Source organism: Procambarus clarkii, chromosome 25 (assembly GCF_040958095.1).
Source record: "Procambarus clarkii isolate CNS0578487 chromosome 25, FALCON_Pclarkii_2.0, whole genome shotgun sequence".
Taxonomy (NCBI): Eukaryota; Metazoa; Arthropoda; class Malacostraca; order Decapoda; family Cambaridae; genus Procambarus; species Procambarus clarkii.
The window spans coordinates 25,151,724-25,178,527 of NC_091174.1; the positions used below are offsets into that span (position 1 = coordinate 25,151,724).

Consider the following 26,804-nt stretch of genomic DNA (forward strand, 5'->3'; position numbering starts at 1 on the left):
ACAAAGAGGGAACAACTACTTGCTAACGATTATGTGCGCTTAAACGAGGTTTCCGGAAGTAGGCCTGGTGCGACAGTTAAAATCAAAGAGTATTATGGGACAGCTCCAGCGATTTTTCTTTTGAGTGGGGGTGCTCAAAGAGATTCAGACCGATTGTGGGAGCGTGTTCCAACCGAAATGATTCAGACAAACTATTGCTAGCTGGGGGGATAACCCAGATTTGGTCTTCACTCTACAGACCGTAGTCGCAAGGAGCGATCGAAAGGTTTCACTCAACCTTGAAGACTATCTTGAGAGTGTTTTGCGCCGAACAAGGAGCAGAATGCTCAGCAACGCATGTTTGTTGCTGAGCCACGGCAACCATTTCCTCTCCCCCAGTGGCCTACTAGCAATGGCATCGGCATCGAGTCCAGAGCATAACTGTCCAGAGATCTGCTATCCCTCAAAGTCGCTCTCTAACCCTCTTTGGTCGCCAGCGTCGATCTTCTCTTTGTGACTTGCGACTTGTGTATGAGGTCAATGCAGGTGTCCAGACTCGCTAGTACATCTATCTGCAAAAGCGTCCACTCTTTGGACGAACGTCCACTCCTCAATAACTTCAGAATGGCATGCTCACACTAAAGGCTTCAGAACGTCGCTCCTGAGTACACTAATAGGACGTTGGCAGAACACCTGTCCTCTTATAATGCTGTCCCTTTACACTTGTGCCTGGCCTCTTCCTCGACCACTGCTAGTAGAAAATACACTTTACAACTGCTGGGCGCCATGATACATGCCTCCTCGCTGACCCTCTCTACACAAGTGAGCTCCTTGACCGATGAAGTCTCTTAACTCCTGACGCGTCAGGAGTTGAGAGACTTATTTTACAATCTGGTGTTCTCTTGGAACGAGAAAGACAAGAATACATAAATGGAATGATTATGCATAGTGACAGTATCTATTAAAACCTCACAAAACAATACTCACAATTATAAATCACAGAATATACTAAATGTGATAAACATGTAAAATACACTCACTCAGACCAAGCTACAGTGATCACACAGATACACAGTACTTGCCTTCACTCTTTACGTGCTTCTTCGATCTGTGTAACCCTCCCGATGTGGGCTACTTAAAAACAACAGACCATGAGGCTGACTTCAATTCGGCACAAGTAATATACACCTCTGATAATGATACAATAATTAATTAGGAGTACTCACTTTCATATCCTGCTTACATTCAAACAATCTCTCTTACATTCAGTAAAACTCTGTCGTTGATTGAAGATCAGTACCAACACAGACCGCACGTGCTAGATCGCTTGCACAGGACATGTGCAAGTTACTTCCCTGGCAACAGGGCGCTGGGTGTCGAGCATGGTGTAGCCTCAGAATCCCAGAGGTGAGGATCGCGGACTCTTCCGAGATAGCGTGGAAAAGCGAGACATTCCTCGCTTTGGATGGGAAATAATCTGAGTCACAACTGTTCACAAATCTACGTTATTCACTCGAAATTCGATTTCGGTCACAGAGAACTTTGTATCTTAAATTCCTACAGTTTACTGAGCAATTTGTTAACGGATCATTAAAGATTATCACGATGTTTGTGGACTAGATAGCTGTTAGTTAGCTTCACACGTGTAGGCTAACACGTGTGAAGTTACTGTTCTTATATCACTAGCTTGGTCAACATAAGCGCACTGATGAGGTGCCGGATTCTGTCACGCGGAATCGCTTGGAAAGGCTTGATATATATTGGGCCTAATGATCTCGCGTTAAGACGGGAATTTCCGTAACTTTGGCCGAAGGTGTGGAAATGCGTCCTCTCATATCGAGAGCCTTACACAGAATGGTTCTTCTAGGCGGGAAACAACTTGGCGGCTCCCCTCCACACTCTCTCTGGTTCTTCTAGACGACCAATCAGGTGACAGCATCTTGTAGGCTCAAGAGGTGCCGCTTCCAATAAGATCTTGACCCTCGGTCACGTGACTCGTGACGTCACAGCATGCAGGCTATGTTTACACTTGGTTGGAAAACCATTAGGATCCCGGCCCATGTCACCTCTCCCTTGTTGCTCTTGTCTCCAAGGAGCTTAAGCTTACAACTATGATCCTGACCACACTTATATGTGTTGCCTTCCTCCGGAGGCTAGCATCTTCACAGCAGAACTTTATGCTCTTCTCTATGCTCTTCGTCTTCTGCTTTCCAGGTGTCAATCCTCCTTTGTGGTGGTAGTTGACTCTCGTAGTGCCAACATGGCGTTAGGGTCCTATAATCCAGTCCACCCGGTGGTTGTCGAGATTCAACATTGGCTGTTTCTTATCTCCAGTAAATTTAAGTCAGTTGCATTTTGTTGGGTTCCCAGACATGTTGGTGTCTCTTTAAATGAGCGTGCGGATGATGCCGCCAAGGAAGCTATCCGCGCTTGTCCCATTTCCCATACAAGTATTCCTTATTCCAACTTTTACCCAGTTATTCATGCCTCCATCCTTGCCCACTGGCAGAGTTGTTGGTCTTCTGTTATTGGTAACAAACTGTGTACTCTTAAAAGTCGTGTGTCCCAGTGGCCTTCCTCCTGACACCGTAACCAGCGGTGGGAAACGGCTCTGGCTAGGTTACGTATTGGCCATACCCGATTAACTCACGGTCACTTAATGGAGCGCCGCCCTGCTTCTTATTGTCCACATTGCATTGTCCCTCTTACGGTCTTGCATATCCTTGTTGAATGTCCTAACTTCCAGGATGAGCATGTGTCTTGTTTTCCGACCGTCCCCCGCGGTCGCTTGTCCCTTGATAGAATTCTTTGCGACTCAGATACTTTTGATATCGTTCGCCTTATGCGTTTCTGTTCTCGTATTGGCATCCTTGGTGATATTTAACGCCCTCTGATTATCCCGCACATTTGATGGTTCTACATAGCCTTCCCGGTTTGGTGCCTTCTATTGATAATTACTTACTTACAACTATGATAATGCTGTAATTCCTTTCACAGCAAGGCTACGGCGACCACCGCAGTTCCTCTGAATAGCTGAGGGCGTCTGTTCTCCATAAACACCAAACACTAAACGTCTAGCTCCCGTATTAAGAAAACTAGAATGTGTGAATTCTTGTGCACCCACTGAAAGCAAAATGGCAGGGTGCATTCTTCTATCAACCTTGTGTAAGCTAGCTAGAATTTCAAACACGTACCACTTCTCATTAACAATGAACACGTGCACGTATAATCCATACTTCTCGCGAATTTTATGATATAGGAACCATAGAAGTCCGCTTAAGTCCAGAAGTATTAATTATTTTGTAGTCCGGATATGATGCCTACGAGACCCCGAAACGGGTAAACCTTGTCTCAATTATAGAATTTCTCTCTGAATATTTTCACTGTATCTTGGTAACAGTTTACTACTGGTAAGTTACTCGGCAGGTGTAATTCAAAAGAGGAGGAAATAACATCGAATCAACCTGAGGCCACACGAGACATTCACGGTCACCACCAGGGCCCTACTTAACGAGGTCCCGCACACATGACTGCGGGATGCCCAGTGCCTATTATCAGGCCTCGTCGATTAATTAGATAAGAAATAGTTTCATTTTACTAACCCCTTTATTAGTAGAATTAAATTTAGTAGTTTATTACCATTACCATCATGAGGTTATCTTGAGATGATTTTGGGTCTTAGCGTCCCCGCTGCCCGGTCCTCGACCAAGCCTCCTTTTTGCCCCCCCCCCCACCCCCGCGTCAGGATGCAGCCCGTAGCAGCTGTCTAACTCCCAGGTACCTATTTAATGCTAGATAACAGGGGTATCAGGGTGAAAGAAACTTTTTGCCCATTTGTCTCCACCTACACCGGGGATCGAACCCGGAACCTCAGGACTACGAATGTGAAGCGCTGTCCAAATCAACCCGAATCAGCTGTCAGACGCCATACCATTATCACAGTGGCGTGATAGGCTTCCAACATATAATCCCCCCAAACTTGTGAGTAGAACAACACCTCGCAGGATAATCTTTAAATACAGTCCACTTTGTATAATACTGTCCACATTTATATACACAATTTAATAATAAATAAACACGTAAATTCCTGCTAGGAAAGTTCCCCACAATTATAGTGCTGATACTGGTTGAAGACGAATCCTCTCGACTCACCCCACACACTGCTGGAGGCCAGGTACTCACCCCCACACCTGCTGGAGGCCAGATTCTTACCCTACTCACTACTGGAGGTTAGATACTCACCCCACACACTGCTGGAGGCCAGACACACACCCCACACACACTGCTGGAGGCCAGACACTCACTCCACCCACTGCTGGAGGCCAGACACTCACTCCACACACTGCTGGAGGCCAGACACTCACTCCACACACTGCTGGAGGCCAGACACTCACTCCACACACTGCTGGAGGCCAGACACTCACTCCACACACTGCTGGAGGCCAGATACTCACCCCACACACACTGCTGGAGGCCAGACACTCACCCCACACACTGCTGGAGGCCAGACACACACCCCACACACACTGCTGGAGGCCAGACACTCACTCCACCCACTGCTGGTGGCCAGACACTCACTCCACACACTGCTGGAGGCCAGACACTCACTCCACACACTGCTGGAGGCCAGACACTCACTCCACACACTGCTGGAGGCCAGACACTCACCCCACACACACTGCTGGAGGCCAGACACTCACTCCACCCACTGCTGGAGGCCAGATACTCACTCCACACACTGCTGGAGGCCAGACACTCACTCCACCCACTGCTGGAGGCCAGATACTCACTCCACCCACTGCTGGAGGCCAGACACTCACTCCACCCACTGCTGGAGGCCAGACACTCACTCCACACACTACTGGTGGCCAGATACTCACTCCACACACTGCTGGAGGCCAGACACTCACTCCACCCACTGCTGGAGGCCAGATACTCACTCCACATACTGCTGGTGGCCAGATACTCACTCCACACACTGCTGGAGGCCAGACACTCACTCCACCCACTGCTGGAGGCCAGACACTCACTCCACCCACTGCTGGAGGCCAGACACTCACTCCACCCACTGCTGGAGGCCAGACACTCACTCCACCCACTGCTGGAGGCCAGACACTCACTCCACCCACTGCTGGTGGCCAGATACTCACTCCACACACTGTTGGAGGCCAGATACTCACCCCACACACACTGCTGGAGGCCAGACACTCACTCCACCCACTGCTGGAGGCCAGATACTCACTCCACCCACTGCTGGAGGCCAGACACTCACTCCACCCACTGCTGGAGGCCAGACACTCACCCCACACACACTGCTGGAGGCCAGACACTCACTCCACCCACTGCTGGTGGCCAGATACTCACTCCACACACTGTTGGAGGCCAGATACTCACCCGATATACAGCAGGAGGCCAGATACTCACCCGATATACAGCAGGAGGCCAGATACTCACCCGATATACAGCAGGAGGCCAGATACTCACCCGATATACAGCAGGAGGCCAGATACTCACCCTCGTTAACGGCTCTTGTGCATAGTGAGCTTCGTCTCAGTTCTTTGTGTTATGAAGATTTTATTTTTCATAGAGGAGCTATAATGCCTGGCACGAGCCTGTGTTTGTGTGGTACCAAGGACACGACACAGCAGGTCGGAGGCTGCTGGTGGGTGAGTATATGCATGACTGGTATCTCTTGACATAACTTCTGGTCTATAAGTAATCGTGGATTTTTATGATTTTTTTTTTTTGCAGCCACCATGTATAAGCTTGGTCGCAGTGTGCTAGTGTGCCTAGCTGTGGTTGTTGGCGTTCAAGATTTCGTTACCATCGCTGCAACCAGACACAATGCAGCTCATTCCTTTTCTACACCTGTTATAAGTACTGCTGATACCACCTCCATCACTGCCTATTCCACCCCCAACTCCGCCTCTGCCACCTCCACCAACACCCCTGCTACCTCCTCTACCTCCCATGCCACATCCACCACCTTTTTTGCCACCTCCCCTGCCTCCTCCAACACAACCCTTGCCCCCTTCACTCCCACCACTGTCCCTGACCTCCCCACCACCGCCCCTGCCACCTCAACCAACCCCATGCCTGATGAAGGCAGCAGGAGGGTCACGAACTACAACACCTTCTGCACGCTGCCGGAGACCGCCCTGCTGGACAACTACTGGGCGTTCCACTCCTCGTCTGAATGTAAGCCTACACGCAAGCCAAGCCACATATGTTTAACTTATATTTATAATTCTAAAATGCAGGAAACATATCGGGTTTCACTCAATATCAACGATTTTATCTATTTGTTGTCACATTTTAGCTTATTGCAATCAAAATAAATATTGGATTTAAACACTTCATTACCGAACAAGGATATGACATGATGTCACGAAGCAGAAAACATGTCTCAGAGAACCATGACATTCCACACAATAAGTAAAACAAGTTTAGAGTATGACAAGAGAATATTAAATTTGCATCTGTTACATTAACACCAATATTGCAGATATACTTTACTTGCATGGAACACTTGCACTTACATGGGACACTTACACTTACATGAACGCTTACACATACATGGAACACTGATACATACATGTAACACTGACACTTACACTTTCATGGAACACTGACACTTACATGAAACACTTACACTTACATGGAATACTTACACTTTCATGGAAAAGTGACACTTACTCTTACATGGAACACTGACACTTACACTTACATGGAACACTGACACTTACACTTACATGGAACTCTGACACTTACATGAAACACTTACACTTACATGGAATACTTACACTTTCATGGAAAAGTGACACTTACTCTTACATGGAACACTGACACTTACACTTAAACAGAACACTTACACTTACATGGAACACTAACACTTATACTTACATGGAACACTAACACTTATACTTACATGGAACACTAACACTTATACTTACATGGAACACTAACACTTATACTTACATGCAACATTTACGCTAACATGTGACAGTTACACTTGCATGGAACACTTACAGTTACACGGAACACTTACACTTACATGGACACTTTCACTTACATAGAACACTGACACTTACTCTTACATGGAACATTTACGCTTACATGGGACTGTTTCACTTACATAGACACTTACATATACATGGAACACTGACACTTACATGGAACACTGACACTTACATGGAACACTGACATTTACATGGAACACTGCCACTTACATGGAACACTGACACTTACACTTACATGGAACAATGACACTTACATGGAAAACTGGCACTTACACTTACAAAGAACACTTACACTTTCATGGAACACTTGCATTTACATTGAACACTTACACTTACATGGAACACTTGCCCTTACATGGAACACTTACACTTACATGGAACACTTACACTTACATGGAACACTTACACGGAACACTTACACTTACAAGCAATAATGATACATCTATACACTGAGGTCATACTGTTTCAGGTATACATCAACGGTTGTAAAGATTTTCCAAAAAAATAAGCTCTATCGTACGTATGTGTGTTGTTTATATTTGACATTCTTTTAAGATAGGATCATTTTAATAATGTGTCTATCGACCAATAAACAGTTAGGAAATTTGGATGATAATGAAATTTCAGATCCAATGACAGGTCCCAAAGGGGTCACGGAGTCCCGATATTCACTAATAACAGAATAATTCCGGTGAATCAATAACTAGATATCAAGGATATTTAGAACTTGGCAGGAAAGCTGCCCTTGAGAGACTGGCAGGAAAGCTGCCCATGAGAGACTGGCAGGTAAGCTGCCCTTGAGAGACTGGCAGGGGTAAGCTGCCCATGAGAGACGGGCAGGTAAGCTGCCCCTGAGAGACTGTCAGGGGTAAGCTGCCCATGAGAGACTGTCAGATAAGCTGCCCATGAGAGACTGTCAGGAGTAAGCTGCCCATGAGAGACTGTCAGGGGTAAGCTGCCCATGAGAGCCTGGCAGGCAAGAGAACATACAAATATCAGAAAAACGTAAACAGCAGATGGACTCTTCTGTAAAGGATCCCGTTTCTCTCTATATCCACCATAACTCATACATATAAGTGAGCTCTGCGCTTGACATAACAAAGCGGTCCCACGCATGTTATGTTACCTGTTAACTTGTTCCATAAGTCTGTCCTCATATGGAAGGTCTTCACTTTGTTGAAAAAATTTGTTCGTCTTTCTTCATACACGTTCAAGTGAATGTATCTCCATTCTATAGTTTGGTGACCAATACTCATCTGCATAATCTAAATAGAGTTTAACAATACTTAACAATGTTCACCTACCAGTAAATAGGTACCTGGGAGTTAGACAGCTGCTACGGGCTGCTTTTGTGATGTGTAACAAAAAGGAGGCCTGGTCAGTGATCGGTCCGCGGGGACGCTAAGTCCCGAAATCATCTCAAGATAACCCCAAGATAACAAGGACAAGACAAAATAATAATGTCTTGCTGCCAACGCTTCATGAAATAAATCCTGATATCATGTTGGCTTAATTCCATATATTTTTGCATTGATATTTTGGCCGAAGAGAACTAAGAGTGTGGGTTATATACTGTGACCTGTGTCTTGTGTGGTGCAGGCGGGTGTAGGCTGAGGTGCAGACTCAACCTGTCCTGTGAGGCTGTGACGGTGGTGCCCAAAGACAACAGCTTCACCTGTCTCTTCTCCTCTTCTCCCGTCTCCAGCGATGCTCTCATAACCAACTCCACAACCACAACTTACCTCAGAAATTCCTGTGAGCCTTTATAATTACCATATTAGTTGCAGTTATTGATTTTCATTAAATTAATTACTGAAGCTGACTCTAATATATGTTTTCTTGTTGTAGTTAAATGTAACGGGTCATTAACTTTATTAAATTAAATACATTGCAGTAGCAAAGCTTCTTCGAAAATACTGTCTTCATCCGTGTTTTTTTTTTTTGGGGGGGGGGCAGCTCAAGAAATAATAACTGAAGGTACAGTCATCTCTTCCACCCCAATAATTATCAGCCATTCTTCTACTCTCATGAAGACTACTGTTTATTCTTCTAGTATTCCAAGTACCACCGTTCCAAGTACCACTATTCCAAGTTTAAAGTACTTATATACTCTAAGTGTCATAAACAAGTCAACAGCAGAAACAACAGTTTCAACTGGTAAGTGATTAAGTTACCAGTTAAGTTTCAACTTAATTTACCAGTTAAGTTTCAACTGGTAAATACATTAAAATTTATTAAAAATCACCTCCATAAACATTTTATTTGGAGTGAAAATTGAGAACGGTTACTTTGTGTTAGTATTTTTTAGAATTTCCCTACACACACACACATACATACACACACACACACACACACACACACACACACACACACACACACACACACACACACACACACACACACACACACACACACACACACACACACACACACACACACACACACACACACACAAGATATGATGGATTACATCACGCAGAAGTGCAAGGACGCAGCAAACAAGTTTGTCCCAGTCCAAAAGGAAAACAGAGAAATGAAGATGAGAAACCCATGGTTTAATCAAAGATGTAGGCTAGCTAAGCAGCAAAGTAAAAGGGCATGGAGAAACTATAGGAATAACAGGACACTGGAAAGCAGAGAAAGATACCAGAATGCCAGGAATGAATATGTCAGGATGAGAAGAGAGGCAGAAAGACAATACGAAAATGACATCGCAAGCAAGGCAAAGACTCAGCCTAAATTGTTGCATAGCCACATTAGGAGAAAAACAACAGTAAAGGAACAGGTTATGAGATTAAGGATAGGGGCGGAAGGATTCACTACAAATGACAAGGAAGTGTGTGAGGAATTGAATAAGAAATTCCAGGAGGTCTTCACCTTAGAACAAGGAGAAATTCCAGAGGTAAGTGAGGGAATAGCTAACCAGGAACCACTGGAAGAGTTTGAGATTACCAGTGGGGAAGTAAGGAAGTGTTTACTAGAGTTGGACGTGACGAAGGCTATAGGCCCAGATGGAATCTCCCCTTGGGTTCTAAAGGAAGGAGCAAGAGAACTGAGCCTACCACTCTCCATAGTGTATAACAAATCACTGGCAACAGGGGAACTGCCAGATACTTGGAAAGCAGCTAACGTAGTCCCGATATACAAGAAAGGGGATAGACAGGAGGCACTGAACTACAGGCCAGTGTCCCTAACCTGCATACCATGCAAGCTGATGGAGAAGATTGTGCGAAAAAAACTAGTGGAGCATCTGGAGCGAAGGAACTTTGTAACACAGCATCAACATGGGTTCAGGGATGGCAGGTCCTGCCTCACAGGGTTACTTGAATTCTACGACCAGGCAACAAAAATAAGGCAAGAAAGAGAAGGGTGGGCAGACTGCATATTTTTGGATTGTCAGAAAGCCTTTGATACAGTGCCACACAAGAGGCTAGTGCGAAAGTTGGAGATGCAGGCTGGAGTGAGAGGGAAGGTACTCCGGTGGATAGAGGAATACCTAAGCAACAGGAGACAACGAGTCTGTGTGAGGGGTGAGGTCTCAGATTGGCGAGACGTCACAAGTGGAGTCCCGCAGGGGTCAGTCCTTGGACCTATACTGTTTCTGGTATATGTAAATGATCTCCCAGAGGGTATAGATTCGTTCCTCTCAATGTTTGCCGACGATGCAAAAATTATGAGGAGGATTGAAACAGAGGATGATAGTAGGAGGCTACAAGATGACCTGGATAGACTGAGTGAATGGTCCAACAAATGGCTGTTGAAGTTCAACCCGAGTAAATGCAAAGTAATGAAACTAGGCAGTGGAAACAGGAGGCCAGGCACAGGATACAGAATAGGAGATGAAGTACTTAATGAAACAGACAGAGAGAAAGATCTAGGAGTTGATATCACACCAAACCTGTCTCCTGAAGCCCACATAAAGAGAATAACGTCTGCGGCATATGCGAGGCTGGCTAACATCAGAACGGCGTTCAGGAACCTGTGTAAGGAATCATTCAGAATCTTGTACACCACATATGTAAGACCAATCCTGGAGTATGCGGCCCCAGCATGGAGCCCGTACCTTGTCAAGCACAAGACGAAGCTGGAAAAAGTCCAAAGGTATGCTACTAGACTAGTCCCAGAACTAAGAGGCATGAGTTATGAGGAAAGGCTGCGGGAAATGCACCTCACGACACTGGAAGACAGAAGAGTAAGGGGGGACATGATCACAACCTACAAAATCCTCAGGGGAATCGACCGGGTAAACAAGGATGAACTTTTCAACACTGGTGGGACGCGAACAAGGGGACACAGGTGGAAGCTGAGTACCCAAATGAGCCACAGAGACGTTAGAAAGAACTTTTTCAGTGTCAGAGTAGTTAGCAAATGGAATGCATTAGGAAGTGATGTGGTGGAGGCTGACTCCATTCACAGTTTCAAATGTAGATATGATAGAGCCCAATAGGCTCAGGAATCTGTACACCAGTTGATTGACGGTTGAGAGGCGGGACCAAAGAGCCAGAGCTCAACCCCCGCAAGCACAATTAGGTGAGTACAATTAGGTGAGTACACACACACAGGACAGCAGAGGCAAGGAGGAAGCGCAGGGAGAGAGGAACAAACCAGGAAATCACAGCCCCCAACACATCAGTACTAGAGACAAGAGGGGAACCCAAAACCAGCATCCCAGCAACACCAGAGGGGAGGGTAACACCACCACCCCCCCTCTGCATAGAAACCCTCCCTTCCCCTCACCCTACCTGCCCCTACCCAACCCTCCCCCCCCCCCCCCCCCCACCCCATTCTGATCCTGACACCCCATCCCCATTCCCATCATGTCCCACCTTTCCCCCCTGTCCCCCCTCCCCCTTCATCCCATACCCTCCCTATCCCTCCTCCCCCCTCACCCCGTATCCTCCATGTCCCCCCTATCTCCTTAACCCACACCCTATCTGTCCCCCTTCCCTTAAGCCCCCACCCCCCACCCAAAATCCTCTGAGACCCTGCAAACCACCTCACAGATCCTCTCACTCAAGGAACGGCTTCCCACACCAGCAGAATGCTCGCCAAGAAAGGAACATGAAAATGAACAGAAGAAAGTGAGCTTCAAGGCGATGTACACTAACATACATGGGATTTCAAATAAAACAAGTGAACTTGGAGAATGGGCACTAGAAGAAAACCCAGACATAATAGCACTCACAGAAACAAAGCTAACGAAAATCATAACAAATGCAGTGTTTCCACAGGGCTACTATGAAGTGAGGAAAGAGAGAGAAGGGAGAGGAGGAGGTGGAGTAGCTTTGCTACTAAGAGAAGGTTGGAATTTCGAAGAGATGGTAATTCAGAACTGTGAAGGTTTCAGTGACTACATATCAGGCACCATAAGAACTGGAGGACAGAAAATTATAATAGTAGTCATATATAACCCACCACCGAATGACAAAACCCAGACAGGAATATGATAGAAACAACTTGGCCACCATCAATATAATAGAGAGAGCAGCTTCTGTGGCTAGCAGGAACGGATCCAGACTGCTAATCATAGGAGACTTCAACCATGGGAAGATAGATTGGGGGAACAGAGACCCACATGGAGGCCCAGACATATGGAAAGCTAAGCTGCTGGATGTGGCAAAAAGAATCTTTCTAAGTCAACACATCAAGGACCGACAAGAATGAGAGGAGGGGATGAACCAGCCTTGCTTGATCTGATATTTACCCTAAATGAGTCGGATATAAGGGAAGTTAAGTTGGAAGCCCCATTGGGAATGAGTGATCATAGTGTATTGAGCTTTGAGTACCTAGTTGAACTGTGAATTATCACCCCCAAAAAAGAACTGGGAACCAAAGGGCTGGCGTACCGAAAGGGAAACTATGAGGAAATGTATAAATTCCTATTGGATATACATTGGGACGCAAAATTCGGAACCAAGTCCGTACAAGATATGATGGACTATGTCACCCAAAAATGTCAGGAGGCTGTAAGCAGGTTTGTCCCAGCCCGACAGGAAAAAACAGAGAAGCAAAGGAAGAATCCATGGTTTAATAGGGAATGTATGAAAGCAAAGGAGCTGAACAAAAGGGCATGGAGGAACTTCCGTAATAACAGAACACCAGAAAGTAGAGGGAGATACCAGAGAACCAGGAAGAGTATGTTGGTGTGAGAAGAGCAGCTGAGAAAAGGTATGAAAATGATATAGCTAATAAAGCCAAGACCGAACCAAAGCTACTACACAGTCACATCAAGAGGAAGACAACAGTGAAGGAACAGGTGATGAAACTTAGGGTGGGCGAGGACAGGTACACAGAGAATGACAAAGAGGTGTGTGAAGAACTCAACAAAAGGTTCTAGGAGGTCTTTACAATAGAACAGGGAGATGTCACGGCGCTAGAAGAGATGGCAGCAAACCAGGTGACCTTGGATAGGTTCGAAATTACAAGAGATGAGGTCAAGAAGCACCTATTTGAGCTGGATGTGAGAAAAGCTGTTGGTCCGGATGGAATCTCGCCATGGGTATTGAAAGAGTGTGCTGGAGCACTTTGCTTACCACTCTCCATAGTGCATAGTAGGCCACTGGAAACGGGGGACCTACCAGAAATATGGAAGACTGCTAATGTAGTACCAATATACAAAAAGGGTGACAGACAAGAGGCACTAAACTACAGGCCAGTGTCCTTAACTTGTATACCATGCAAGGTGACGGAGAAGATTGTGAGAAAAAACCTAATAACCCATCTGGAGAGAAGAGACTTCGTGACAACCCATCAACATGGGTTCAGGGAGGGTAAATCTTGCCTTACAGGCTTGATAGAATTCTACAATCAGGTGACAAAGATTAAACAAGAAAGAGAAGGGTGGGCGGACTGCATTTTTTTGGACTCTCGGAAAGCCTTTGACACAGTACCCCATAAAAGGTTGATGCTTAAGCTGGAGAAACAGGCAGGAGTAACTGGTAGGGCGCTCCAGTGGATAAGGGAGTACCTAAACAATAGGAAGCAGAGAGTTACAGTGAGGGGTGAGACCTCAGTCTGGCGTGAAGTCACCAGTGGAGTCCCACAGGCCTCTGTACTTGGACTTATCATGTTTCTGATATACGTAAATGATCTCCCAGAGGGTATAGACTCATTCCTCTCAATGTTTGCTGACGACGCCAAAATTATGAGAAGGATTAAGACAGAGGAGGACAGCTTGAGGCTTCAAGAAGACCTGGACAAGCTGCAGGAATGGTCCAACAAATGGCTGTTAGAGTTTACCCAAGCAAATTTAATGTAATGAAGATAGGGGTAGGAAGCAGGAGACCAGATACAAGGTACCATTTGGGAGATGAAATACTTCAAGAGTCAGAGAGAGAAAAGACCTGGGGGTTGATATCACGCCAGACCTGTCCCCTGAAGCTCATATCAAGAGGATAACAGCAGCAGCTTATGCCAGGTTGGCTAACATAAGAACGGCCTTCAGAAACTTGTGTAAGGAATCTTTCAGAACATTATATACCACATATGTTAGACCAATCCTGGAGTATGCGGCTCCAGCATGGAGTCCATATCTAGTCAAGCATAAGGCTAAAATGGAAAAGGTTCAAAGGTTTGCCACCAGGCTAGTACCCGAGCTGAGAGGTATGAGCTACGAGGAGAGACTACGGGAATTAAACCTCACTTCGTTGGAAGACAGAAGAGTTAGGGGGGACATGATCACCACATTCAAGATTCTCAAGGAATCGACAGGGTTGATAAAGACATGCTGTTTAACACAAGGGGCACACGCACTAGGGGGCACAAGTGGAAACTGAGTGCCCAAATGAGTCACAGAGATATTAGAAAGAACTTTTTTAGTGTCAGAGTGGTTGACAAATGGAATGCATTAGGAAGTAATATGGTGGAGGCTGACTCCGTACACAGTTTCAAGTGTAGATATGATAGAGCCCAATAGGCTCAGGAACCTGTCCACCTGTTGATTGACAGTTGAGAGGCGGGACCAAAGAGCCAGAGCTCAACCCCTGCAAGCACAACTAGGTGAGTACAACTAGGTGAGTACACACACACACACACACACACACACACACACACACACACACACACACACACACACACACACACACACACACACACACACACGCACATACATACCCATTCAAAGCACAAGCATATACACACATAACCGTACAAACACATACATTCACTCATACAAAAATACACACACATGTAAATAAATACCAATACAAACATAAACCCACCCATTAAAAAACATACACAAACACAAATCCATGCATACATTTAACAAATGACGGTTAAAAAAGCAGGTTCCACGAGTTAACAGATCGTTCATATAAGAACAAATAGTAAATACATTCACATATACAAACACCTATACGAACAGACATTCACACACACACACACACATACATTAGGTTACCGAATGGGAGCTATTAGCTATTAGATTACCGAATGGGAAAGGAAGTCTTTCACGAAACGGACAGAGAGAAATATCTAGTAGTTGATATCCACACTAAACCTGATTCCAGAAGCCCACATCAAAAGAATAACTTCTGCGGCATATGCGAGGCTGACTAAAATCAGAACTGCCTTCAGAAACCTGTGTAAGGAATCATTCAGAACCATGTATACCACATATGTAAGACCTATCCTGGAGTATGCGGCCTCAATATGGAGCCTGTACGTATTTAACACCCGAGTTAAACAGTTTATCCTTATCTACCCTGTCAATTCCTGTGAGAGTTTTGTAAGTAGCGACCATTCTTCTGTCTTCCAGTGTCGTTAGGTGCATTTCACGCAGCCTTTCCTCGTAACTCATGCCTATTAGTTGTGGGACCAGCCTAGTGGCATACCTCTGAACTTTTTCCAGATTCGTCTTGTGCATGCCAAGGTACGGGCTAAATGCTGGGGCCGCATACTCCAGGATTGGTCTTACATATACTGTTTACAAGGTTCTGAATGCTTCCTTACTAAGGTTCCTGAAGGCTGTTCTGATGTTAGTCAGCCTCGCATATGCCGCAGAAGTTATTCTTTTGATGTGGGCTTCTGGAATCAGGTTTAGTGTGGATATCAACTGGTGACACAGGTGGAGACTGAGTACCCAAATGAGCCACAGAGACGTTAGAAAGAAATTTTTCAGTGTCAGAGTAGTTAACAAGTGGAATGCATTAGGCAGTGATGCGGTGGAGGCTGGCTGCCCACACAGTTTCACATGATATGATAGAGCCCAGTAGGCTCAGGGATCTGTACATCAGTTGATTGACGGTTGAGAGGCGGGACCAAAGAGCCAGAGCTCAACCCCCGCAAGCACGACTAGGTGAGTACAACTAGGTGAGTATACACACACACACACACACACCCTGCCTCATAGGGTTACTTGAATTCTACGACCAGGCAACAAAAATAAGGCAAGAAAGAGAAGGGTAGGCAGACTGCATATTTTTGGATTGTCAGAAAGCCTTTGATACAGTACCACACAAGAGGCTAATGAAAAAGCTGGATATGCAGGCTGGAGTGAAAGGGAAGGTACTCCATTGGATAAAGGAGTACCTAAGCAACAGGAGACAAAGAGTCAGTGTGAGGGGTGAGGTCTCAGATTGGTGAGACGTTACAAGTGGAGTCCCACAGGGGTCAGTCGTTGGACCTATACTGTTTCTGATATATGTAAACGATCTCCCGTAGGGTATTGAATCGTTTCTCTCAATGTTTGCCGATGATGCAAAAATTATGAGGAGGATTGAAACAGAGGATGATAGTAGGAGGGTACAAGATGACCTAGACAGACTGAGTGAATGGTCCAACAAATGGCTGTTGAAGTTCAACCCGAGTAAATGCAAAGTAATGAAACTAGGAAGTGGAAACAGGAGGCCAGACACAGGATACAGAATAGGAGATGAAGTACTTAATGAAACGGACAGAGAGAAAGATCTAGGAGTTGATATCACACCAAACCTGTCTCCTGAAGCCCACATAAAAAGAATAACATCAGCGGCATATGCGAGGCTGGCTAACATCAGAACAGCGTTCAGAAACCTGCGTAAGGAACCATTCAGAATCCTGTACACCACATATGTAAGACCAATCCAGGAGTATGCGGCCCCAGCATGGAGCCCGTACCTTGTGAAGCACAAGACGAAGCTGGAAAAAGTCCAAAGGTATGCCACTAGACAAGTCCCAGAACTAGAAGGCATGAGTTACGAGGAAAGGCTGCGAGAAATGCACCTAACGACACTGGAAGACAGAAGAGTAAGGGGGGCATGATCACAACCTGCAAAATCCTCAGGGGAATCGACCGGGTAAACAAGGATAAACTATTCAACACTGGTGGGACGCGAACAAGGAGACTCAGGTGGAAACTGAGTACCCACATGAGCCACAGGGACGTTAGAAGGAACTTTTTCAGTGTCAGAGTAGTTAGTAAATGGAATGCACTAGGAAGTGATGTGGTGGAGGCTGACTCCATACACAGTTTCAAATGTAGATATGATAGAGCCCAGTAGGCTCAGGAATCTGTACACCAGTTGATTGACGGTTGAGAGGCGGGATCAAAGAGCCAGAGCTCAACCCCCGCAAGCACAATTAGATGAGTACACACACACACACACACACAGCCACCAGTGGCGCTGATGGCTGAGTGGACAACACACTGGATACCTAGTCCTGTGGTCTCAAGTTCGATTCCTGGCGCCAGTGGAAAAAAACTGGGCAGAGTTTCTTTCACCCTGATGCCCCTGTTACGTATCAGTAAATAGGTACCTGGGAGTTAGACAGCTGTTACAGACTGCTTCCTGGGTGTGTGTGCGTGTGTTAAAAAAAGTAGCTAGTAACAGTTGATTGATTGACAGTTGAGAGGCGGGCCGAAAGAACAGAGCTAAACTAGGTGAATACAGAGCCCCGTAAGCACAACTAGGTGAATACAACCAGGTGAATACACACACACCCACACAAATCTTCTAGGTACTTCTGGATAGGAAGTTTTTATGACACCTCTGTGATAAGTGTCCAGTGACCCTCCCTACCCTCTCTTCCCCTCTCCCTTCCAATAGGCACAGGCACGCATACATAAATAGATCTCTCCCCTGTCTCTCTCCCTGTTCCTCCCTCACCTCTCTTTTTCCCCTCTGTCTCCATTCCTCCCTCTTTCTCCCTCTCTCTCTCTCTCTCAGACTCCCTCCCTCCCTCTCTCCTACCTTTCTTCCTTCCTTCCTTCATTCCTTCGCTCCCTCCAACCTCCCCATACACACACAAACACATACAAATGTATGTAAGTTACATACACACGTATTTAAACTGATCCTGCAGTATGCGGCCCCAGCATGGAGTCCATACCTTGTCAAGCACAAGATGAAGCTAAAAACAAGTTTAGATGTGTACCACTCGGCTAGTCCTGCAACTAAGAGGCATGAGTTACGAGAAAAGGCTTCACTTCACGTCGCTGGAAGACAGAGGAGAACGGGGAGACATGATCACTGCATACAAAGTTCTCACAGGAATTAACAAGGTTGACAAGGATAGACTATTTAATACGGGTGGAACACGCGCAAAGGGACACACTTGACGCACTTGAATTCCCAAATAACCCAGAAAGACATAAGAATGAATTGTTTTAATGTCAGAGTAGTTAATAAATGGAATCATTTATATGATTCCCTTCTAAGCAGTCCCTGTGTTGTAGATGGTAAGACATTCGCCTGGCACTTAGCGAGCGCTTAATCCTGGGTTCGTATCCTGGCCGGGGAGGATTTACTGGGTGCAAATCCTTAAATGTAGCTTCTATTAACCCAACAGTAAAATGGGTACCTGGTTGTTAATCGTCTTGGGACACCGGGGAAACATAGGACACATCTGGGACACATAGGATTAAGGACTTGCCCGAAATGCTAAGCGTGGTAGTGGCTGTTTAAGAATGTAAGAACTCTCGTATATATAAAAAAATGCATTAGGAAGTGATGTGGTGGAAGTAGACTCCATAATCAGTTTTAAGTGTAAACGGGGGCGAAGTTTTAAGGAGTGAGATTTCACTAAAGCAAAATGAAGTTTAGTAACAAAAGGTTTAAGGAACGGGTAGAGAGAGGAGAGGGAGAGAAACTGGCACGTGGTATCCATTGTTGCCATTGACGATCTCGAAATACTGATCATTTGTATGCTTTTTAAGAAACTTAATATCAATATGGTGTTCACTAATAGTACGATAAAGTCCAATTTAATAAAAAAAATCCCCTGATACAGCAGGTTGTGTGTATTCGATTCCCTGCAATGATTGTGATTCTGTGTACCTTGGACAAACAGGAAAGTCCTTACAATTTCGGATGTCCCAACATGCTTATCGTAGTAGAACTGCCCAAACGTCTAATGCATTGTATCTACACACGAGTTTGTGTGATCACACTATTAAGTGGGATGGAGCGAAAAGCATTACCAATTGCGGTGGTTTCGTGGAATGTATTTTGATTGAGTCTGTCTTAATCAGTCAATGTTCAAATCTTATCAATGTTAGTACTGGTATGTACAAACTTTATCCATTTTTAAGTTACAATATTGCACAACAGTTTAAGAAAAAACTCTGAAAGGGTTACTATGTCTCATTTCAATATTATATTCATATAATGTGTGTTCATTGAGGCTTTCTTTAATCTTTCATCCTTATTCTCTGACCGCTTTATCCTATTATTCTAAGCTAAATCTATACCTGCTTGTGGGTAATTCTTTACCTGGGTATATGTAGTCATATTCAGCTGTTGACCTGCACCCTCCCTTTGTTTCTCCTAGTCAGTCTGGTGTTGACAACGGCTGTAAAACGTTCAAAACGTTCATCTTCCTTTCCCATTTCTTTGTGGATTTTCCCGCATGCAAATGATCAGTGTTTCGTGATCGTCAATTGCATATATATATATATATAAATATATATATATATATATATATATATATATATATATATATATATATATATATATATATATATATATATATATAATATATATATATTTATATATATATATATATATGTTTCATTGAATATGACCGCATATTCTGTATTTATTATTTTCTGGTTTAGGGCTTCTATCCCTCTAACTATTTTCTTAGCATCAGGGCTTAATTGAAATAGGAGTTCTCCAAAACTCATTTTCGTACTTTTAAGGTGAAGAAAAGAAGTGATTTACTATAGAGTGTATTACACTTATTTGTATAATTTGCACGACGTTTCGAACCTCCATGGTTCATTCTCAAGTGAACAGATCTTACAATACTAGTTGATTTTATACCCGCATTAGGTCAGGTGATAATACAATGAAGGTGAAAACATGGGGGAATACATAAGGGATAAACATAGGGGCTGCAGAAGGCTTATTGGCCCATACGAAGCATCTCCTATCTAAACACAAAGATTAATCCAGTGTAATTGGCCTGTTATGTTGGACATTGTCTTCTGTGTTGGCATCGATATGTTCTTGTCTTGTCCTTACTCTCATGGTGGGTAGAGTAAATAGTTCCGTGATTTGGGTGTTCATGGTAGGTCGCTCTATTCTTATGTGAATTGCCTCAAGAATTTGTAATCTTCTTGAATCTTGGGTTTTGTCTATTATGCAAGTATTCTTGTTCAACATTTCTCTTGTTAGAGTAATGTCATGGGCTTGTCTCATGTGATTCCTAGGGGCACCAGATTGAAGATGGCATGTCAAACGCCTCGTCAGCTTGGTCGACGTCATACCTATGTACTTACATTGAAGGTTACATCCTTCGTGGGGGCAAGTGTACATGTATACAACGCTTGACTGCTGTAGAGGGTTCTCCGTCGGCTTCGGGCTGTTTTTGATAAGGAGTTCGGAAGTCTTCTTGGTTTTGTAGAATATTATCAGGTTTATGTTTTGGTTAGGAGTAGTGCTTTTTACTCCTTTACGGATTATTTCTTTCATTATTCTTTCCTCTTTTATATGTTCACTGTGCATGGTTGATTTGTAATATAATTTTATTGGGGGTGTTGTGGTTTCTGTTCTAGGTTCTGAATTATACCAACGGTCCAAGTGTCTTCTTATAGCAGCGTTTATTTCCGCGTTGCTATATCCGTTGTTCACCAATACCTGAGTTACTCTTTCAAACTCTCTACTCACGTTGCTCCATTCAGAGCAGTGGGTAAGCGCTCGACGAATATAAGCATTGAGAACACTGGCTTTGTATCTTTGGGGGCACTCACTTCTACCGTTCAGGCATAATCCTATGTTAGTGGGCTTGGTATATACGTTGGTGCTTAAAGAGGTTCCTGTTTTTGTTATTAGTACATCCAAGAATGGCAGACTGTTATTTTCACTATTTTCATGTGTAAATCGGAGTACTGACTCTCTCTCTAGGTGTCTTTTTAGGTCAATTAGTTCATCTGAGTCTTTTACTATTACGAATATGGCATCTACATAACGGCAGTATACAGTTGGTTTTTGTCTGCTACTGAAGACCCTATCTTCGATGGTTCCCATATAAAAATTAGCAAATAAAACTCCTAAGGGGGAGCCCATTGCTACTCCGTCTATTTGTAAATACATGTCTCCTTGTGGACTGATGAAAGGGGCTTCCTTTGTACATGCTTCGAGAAGACTTTTCAAGTGTGGCTCAGGTATGTCTAATTTGGGGGTGCTCTCGTCTCTGTATACTCTGTCCAGTATCATTCCTATGGTTGTGTCGACTGGGACGTTGGTAAAAAGGGATTCAACGTCCAGGGAAGCGATGATTCCATCGGGCTGGGTAGATTTGATCAATTCTAGGAAATCTGCTGGTGATTGTAGACTAAACTTACTTGGAGTGTATGGAGTTAGGAGTTCATTGAGTTTCTTTGCCAGGTGATAAGTTGGGGTTGGTATTTAGCTGATTATAGGGCGTAGTGGGTTACCTGGTTTATGCGTCTTAACATTGCCAATGCTTTATTCGTCGAGCGCTTACCCACTGCTCTGAATGGAGCAACGTGAGTAGAGAGTTTGAAAGAGTAACTCAGGTATTGGTGAACAACGGATATAGCAACGCGGAAATAAACGCTGCTATAAGAAGACACTTGGACCGTTGGTATAATTCAGAACCTAGAACAGAAACCACAACACCCCCAATAAAATTATATTACAAATCAACCATGCACAGTGAACATATAAAAGAGGAAAGAATAATGAAAGAAATAATCCGTAAAGGAGTAAAAAGCACTACTCCTAACCAAAACATAAACCTGATAATATTCTACAAAACCAAGAAGACTTCCGAACTCCTTATCAAAAACAGCCCGAAGCCGACGGAGAACCCTCTACAGCAGTCAAGCGTTGTATACATGTACACTTGCCCCCACGAAGGATGTAACCTTCAATGTAAGTACATAGGTATGACGTCGACCAAGCTGACGAGGCGTTTGACATGCCATCTTCAATCTGGTGCCCCTAGGAATCACATGAGACAAGCCCATGACATTACTCTAACAAGAGAAATGTTGAACAAGAATACTTGCATAATAGACAAAACCCAAGATTCAAGAAGATTACAAATTCTTGAGGCAATTCACATAAGAATAGAGCGACCTACCATGAACACCCAAATCACGGAACTATTTACTCTACCCACCATGAGAGTAAGGACAAGACAAGAACATATCGATGCCAACACAGAAGACAATGTCCAACATAACAGGCCAATTACACTGGATTAATCTTTGTGTTTAGATAGGAGATGCTTCGTATGGGCCAATAAGCCTTCTGCAGCCCCTATGTTTATCCCTTATGTATACCCCCATGTTTTCACCTTCATTGTATTATCACCTGACCTAATGCGGGTATAAAATCAACTAGTATTGTAAGATCTATTCACTTGAGAATGAACCATGGAGGTTCGAAACGTCGTGCAAATTATACAAATAAGTGTAATACACTCTATAGTAAATCACTTCTTTTCTTCACCTTAAAAGTACGAAAATGAGTTTTGGAGAACTCCTATTTCAATTAAGCCCTGATGCTAAGAAAATAGTTAGAGGGATAGAAGCCCTAAACCAGAAAATAATAAATACAGAATATGCGGTCATATTCAATGAAACATGTTTGAAAGAAAACCTGCTGCCAGTATACACCAATATATATATATATATATATATATATATATATATATATATATATATATATATATATATATATATATATATATATATATATATATATATATATATATATATATATTATATATATATATATATATATATATATATATATATATGTCGTACCTAGTAGCCAGAACGCACTTATCAGCCTACAATGCAAGGCCCGATTTGCCTAATAAGCCAAGTTTTCATGAATTAATATGTTTTCTCTAGTTTTTTTCTTACGAAATGATAAAGCAACCCATTTCATTATGTATGAGGTCAATTTTTTTTTAATGGAGTTAAAATTAACGTAGATATATGACCGAACCTAACCAACCCTACCTAACCTAACCTAACCTATCTTCATAGGTTAGGTTCAGTTAGGTAGCAGAAAAAGTTAGGTTAGGTTAGGTTAGGTAGGTTAGGTAGTCGAAAAAACATTAATTCATGAAAACTTGGCTTATTAGGCAAATCGGGCCTTGAATAGTAGGCTGATAATTACGTTCTGGCTATTAGGTACGACATATATATATATATATATATATATATTTATATATATATATGTCGTACCTAGTAGCCAGAACTCACTTTTTGGCCTACTATTCAAGGCCCGATTTGCCTAATAAGCCAAGTTTTCCTGAATTAATATATTTTTTCAAATTTTTTTCTTATGAAATGATAAAGCTACCCATTTCATTATGTATGAGGTCAATTTTTTTTTATTGGAGTTAAAATTAACGTAGATATATGACCGAACCTAACCAACCCTACCTAACCTAACCTAACCTATCTTTATAGGTTAGGTTTGGTTAGGTAGCCGAAAAAGTTAGGTTAGGTTAGGTTAGGTAGGTTAGGTAGTCGAAAAACAATTAATTCATGAAAACTTGGCTTATTAGGCAAATCGGGCCTTGAATAGTAGGCCAAAAAGTGAGTTCTGGCTACTAGGTACGACATATATATATATTATAATATATATATTATATAATATATAATATATATATATATATATATATATATATATATATATAATATCGTACCTAGTAGCCAGAATATATAATAATATATATGTATATGTAGTAGAATGCACTTCTCGGCCTACTATGCAAGGCCCGATTTGCCTAATAAGCCAAGTTTTCCTGAATTAATATATTTTCTCTAAATTTTTCTTTTGAAATGATAAAGCTACCCATTTCATTATGTATGAGGTCAATTTCTTTTTATTGGAGTTAAAATTAACGAAGATATATGACCGAACCTAACCAACCCTACCTAACCTAACCTATCTCTATAGGTTAGGGTTAGGTAGCCGAAAAAGCTAGGTTAGGTTAGGTTAGGTAGTCGAAATACAATTAATTCATGAAAACTTGGCTTATTAGGCAAATCGGGCCCTGCATAGTAGGCCGAGAAGTGCGTTCTGGCTACTAGGTACGACATATATATATATATATATATATATATATATATATATATATATATATATATATATATATATATATATATATATATATATATATTTATAATTTATATATATATATATATTTATATATGTAAATCCGGCCTAAAAAACGAATTTTCGTTAAATAGTAATTTTTTAATATATCTTCTTATGAAATGGTAAAGTTTTCATTGAACTAAATATGATTGCAATTTTATGTTAGGTAAAAAAAAATAGAATTTTATCAACAACCTAACCAACGTATTCAAACCTATCCTAACCGACCTAACCTAACCTAATATATTCAAACCTATCGTTACTTAACATAACCTAATATAACTAAATCATTTAGCTCATGTTCCTAATATAACAGATTACAATTGTTTGAAAAGAACCAATCTGGAATGAAATATTTGAAAATAACGATAATCACTCGAATAATCAGTTGGGGAATTTCATCACAGAAACAGTAATGTATGAGTCAACAGAGATCGGGATTACATCATTGTGTGCAATGTATACAATTTTATCTAAAATTTAATATTTTATTTAATAATTTTGTTTAACGTTTTTGTTTGTGAGCTGTGGAAAGAAAATTATGATATAAATAAGATTTTATGGAAAGAAACTCTCAACAGTTAACTGAAGAACTCATAAACATGATCATCGGGAAACATTTTTTAGATGATAATTTGTTAGGTTAAAGATTTTCTGGATGTAATTTTATTGTTTTGGTTCTTTTTCAGTTCCCTGAGGAGGATTTGCTGAGCTACCGGGGAATGAACAGCCAGCTGGGATTTTCTGTATCCTGTTACCTTCATAACTACTTTTACACTCATGTATAACTGAATATGTCTTGAATATGTAAATGTATAAATATTTTTATATATACTGTATGTAAATATTTAAATATTTACATATCTATAATAAGTAATCGTGAAGAAGCCTGATGTGAATATTAATTCTTTTGACCATATATACATAGTACAATAAAATGTTATTTACAGGCAATTAGTATTTCCTTTGTTGTCTATGTGAGTCATGATAAGTATAATACACGGCTTCTCTTAAGCCGGGAGAAAGTGAGATCTGTAACGAGAGAACAAACAGTAGAACAGGTCAGCAGAAGAACTGTCTGGACATGGCGACAATTAATCTATTGGGAGACAATATGAAATCACATCTCCAATGGTTGTTAACAACAATGACCAGTGAAGTCAGGTCAAGAGCTTATAAATAACGACGTTGTTAGATATGTTGCTTTCCTACTAATTCACTCGACCTTATCTGTTAGAATCAAAGATACGGCAAGACCTTGGGTGGCCCTCAGGAGGTGTGTAAAACACTTTAAACCTGAGTGTGGCTTGGAGTGTGTATGCTCCATAGAGGGCCTGTGAGGGCTGAACGTCAGAATCTCATGCAGAGTGGAGTTAGCTGTCATGTAAGCTGACTTAACTCTCCACCTCTTCCTCTTATTTAACATCATCAATTATATTGCCTCAAGTAGAGAAAAAGATTATCTCATTAAGTTAGTTCAATAAACCAATGTTTCAAACTTTGAATTCTTTTGTGTTATTCATGCCCTCCTAATGTACTATTGGTCGTATCTTCTGCATTATATATAAGTCTCTTGCCATCTTGTCTAGTGATTAGTGTTCCCTGTTGTTATTTACCCTCCATGCGTGAGTCAATGCCAATTAATTACTACTTAAGTCTGCAAAGCACATTATTTCAATTACCTCCATAAAACTATAAAAACTAAGTTGGTGAGAGTTATTAGTGCAGCAAGCGTCACTGCTCTTTGCCCCAAGCATTCCCAATACGCTACATGCACATGGACGTAGGATACTAAGATCCGATTCTCCTTCGTCTCACTCCCAGTCCCCGTGTTTAAATAATTTTATGAAAATTTATTAAATTCAGATAGGTGGCAGCTGTGTGTATATAAGTCCCAGGTATTTTTCTTTAGTGGGATTATCTCTCTCTGCATCTCATTCTCTCTCCCTCTCATATTCTCTCTCTTCCTTTCATATTCTCTCTCTCTCTCTCTCTCACACATTGTAGATGTCTTTAGAAAATCGAGTTATCATGGTATTTAAAATCCGATTTGTTATATGTGGCAAATCTATATTTTAATGTAAAAATTAATTGAAATGTAAAAATTAATTAAACTTTAACAATGAATTAAAATTTAAAAATTAATTTAAATGTAAATTTTTAATAAGTTATAAGTTATAAATCTAAGTGATATACATATAGAAATTATTTCCTCAATGAAGGGACCGGAAAACAAAAG

General features: G+C 42.4%; 2 protein-coding genes across 2 annotated transcripts in view; both read left to right on the forward strand.

Annotated features, from left to right (window-relative positions):
• Positions 1-3,012, forward strand: part of LOC138368471 (uncharacterized) — a 9,876-nt gene extending 6,864 nt beyond the window's left edge. Inside the window, exons 4-5 of the mRNA XM_069330989.1 lie at positions 1,024-1,156; positions 2,977-3,012. Coding sequence (XP_069187090.1) covers positions 1,024-1,156; positions 2,977-3,012 — 169 coding nt within the window. The remainder of the gene's footprint in view (positions 1-1,023; positions 1,157-2,976) is intronic.
• Positions 3,013-5,350: 2,338 nt separating this feature from the next.
• On the forward strand, positions 5,351-25,989 carry LOC138368397 (uncharacterized). The gene is made up of 4 exons (XM_069330923.1): positions 5,351-6,177; positions 8,598-8,753; positions 8,955-9,155; positions 25,255-25,989. Exons 1-4 carry the CDS (start codon positions 5,736-5,738, stop codon positions 25,260-25,262), a joined length of 807 nt encoding a protein of 268 aa, XP_069187024.1. The 5' UTR covers positions 5,351-5,735; the 3' UTR covers positions 25,263-25,989.
• Positions 25,990-26,804: the final 815 nt, after the last annotated feature.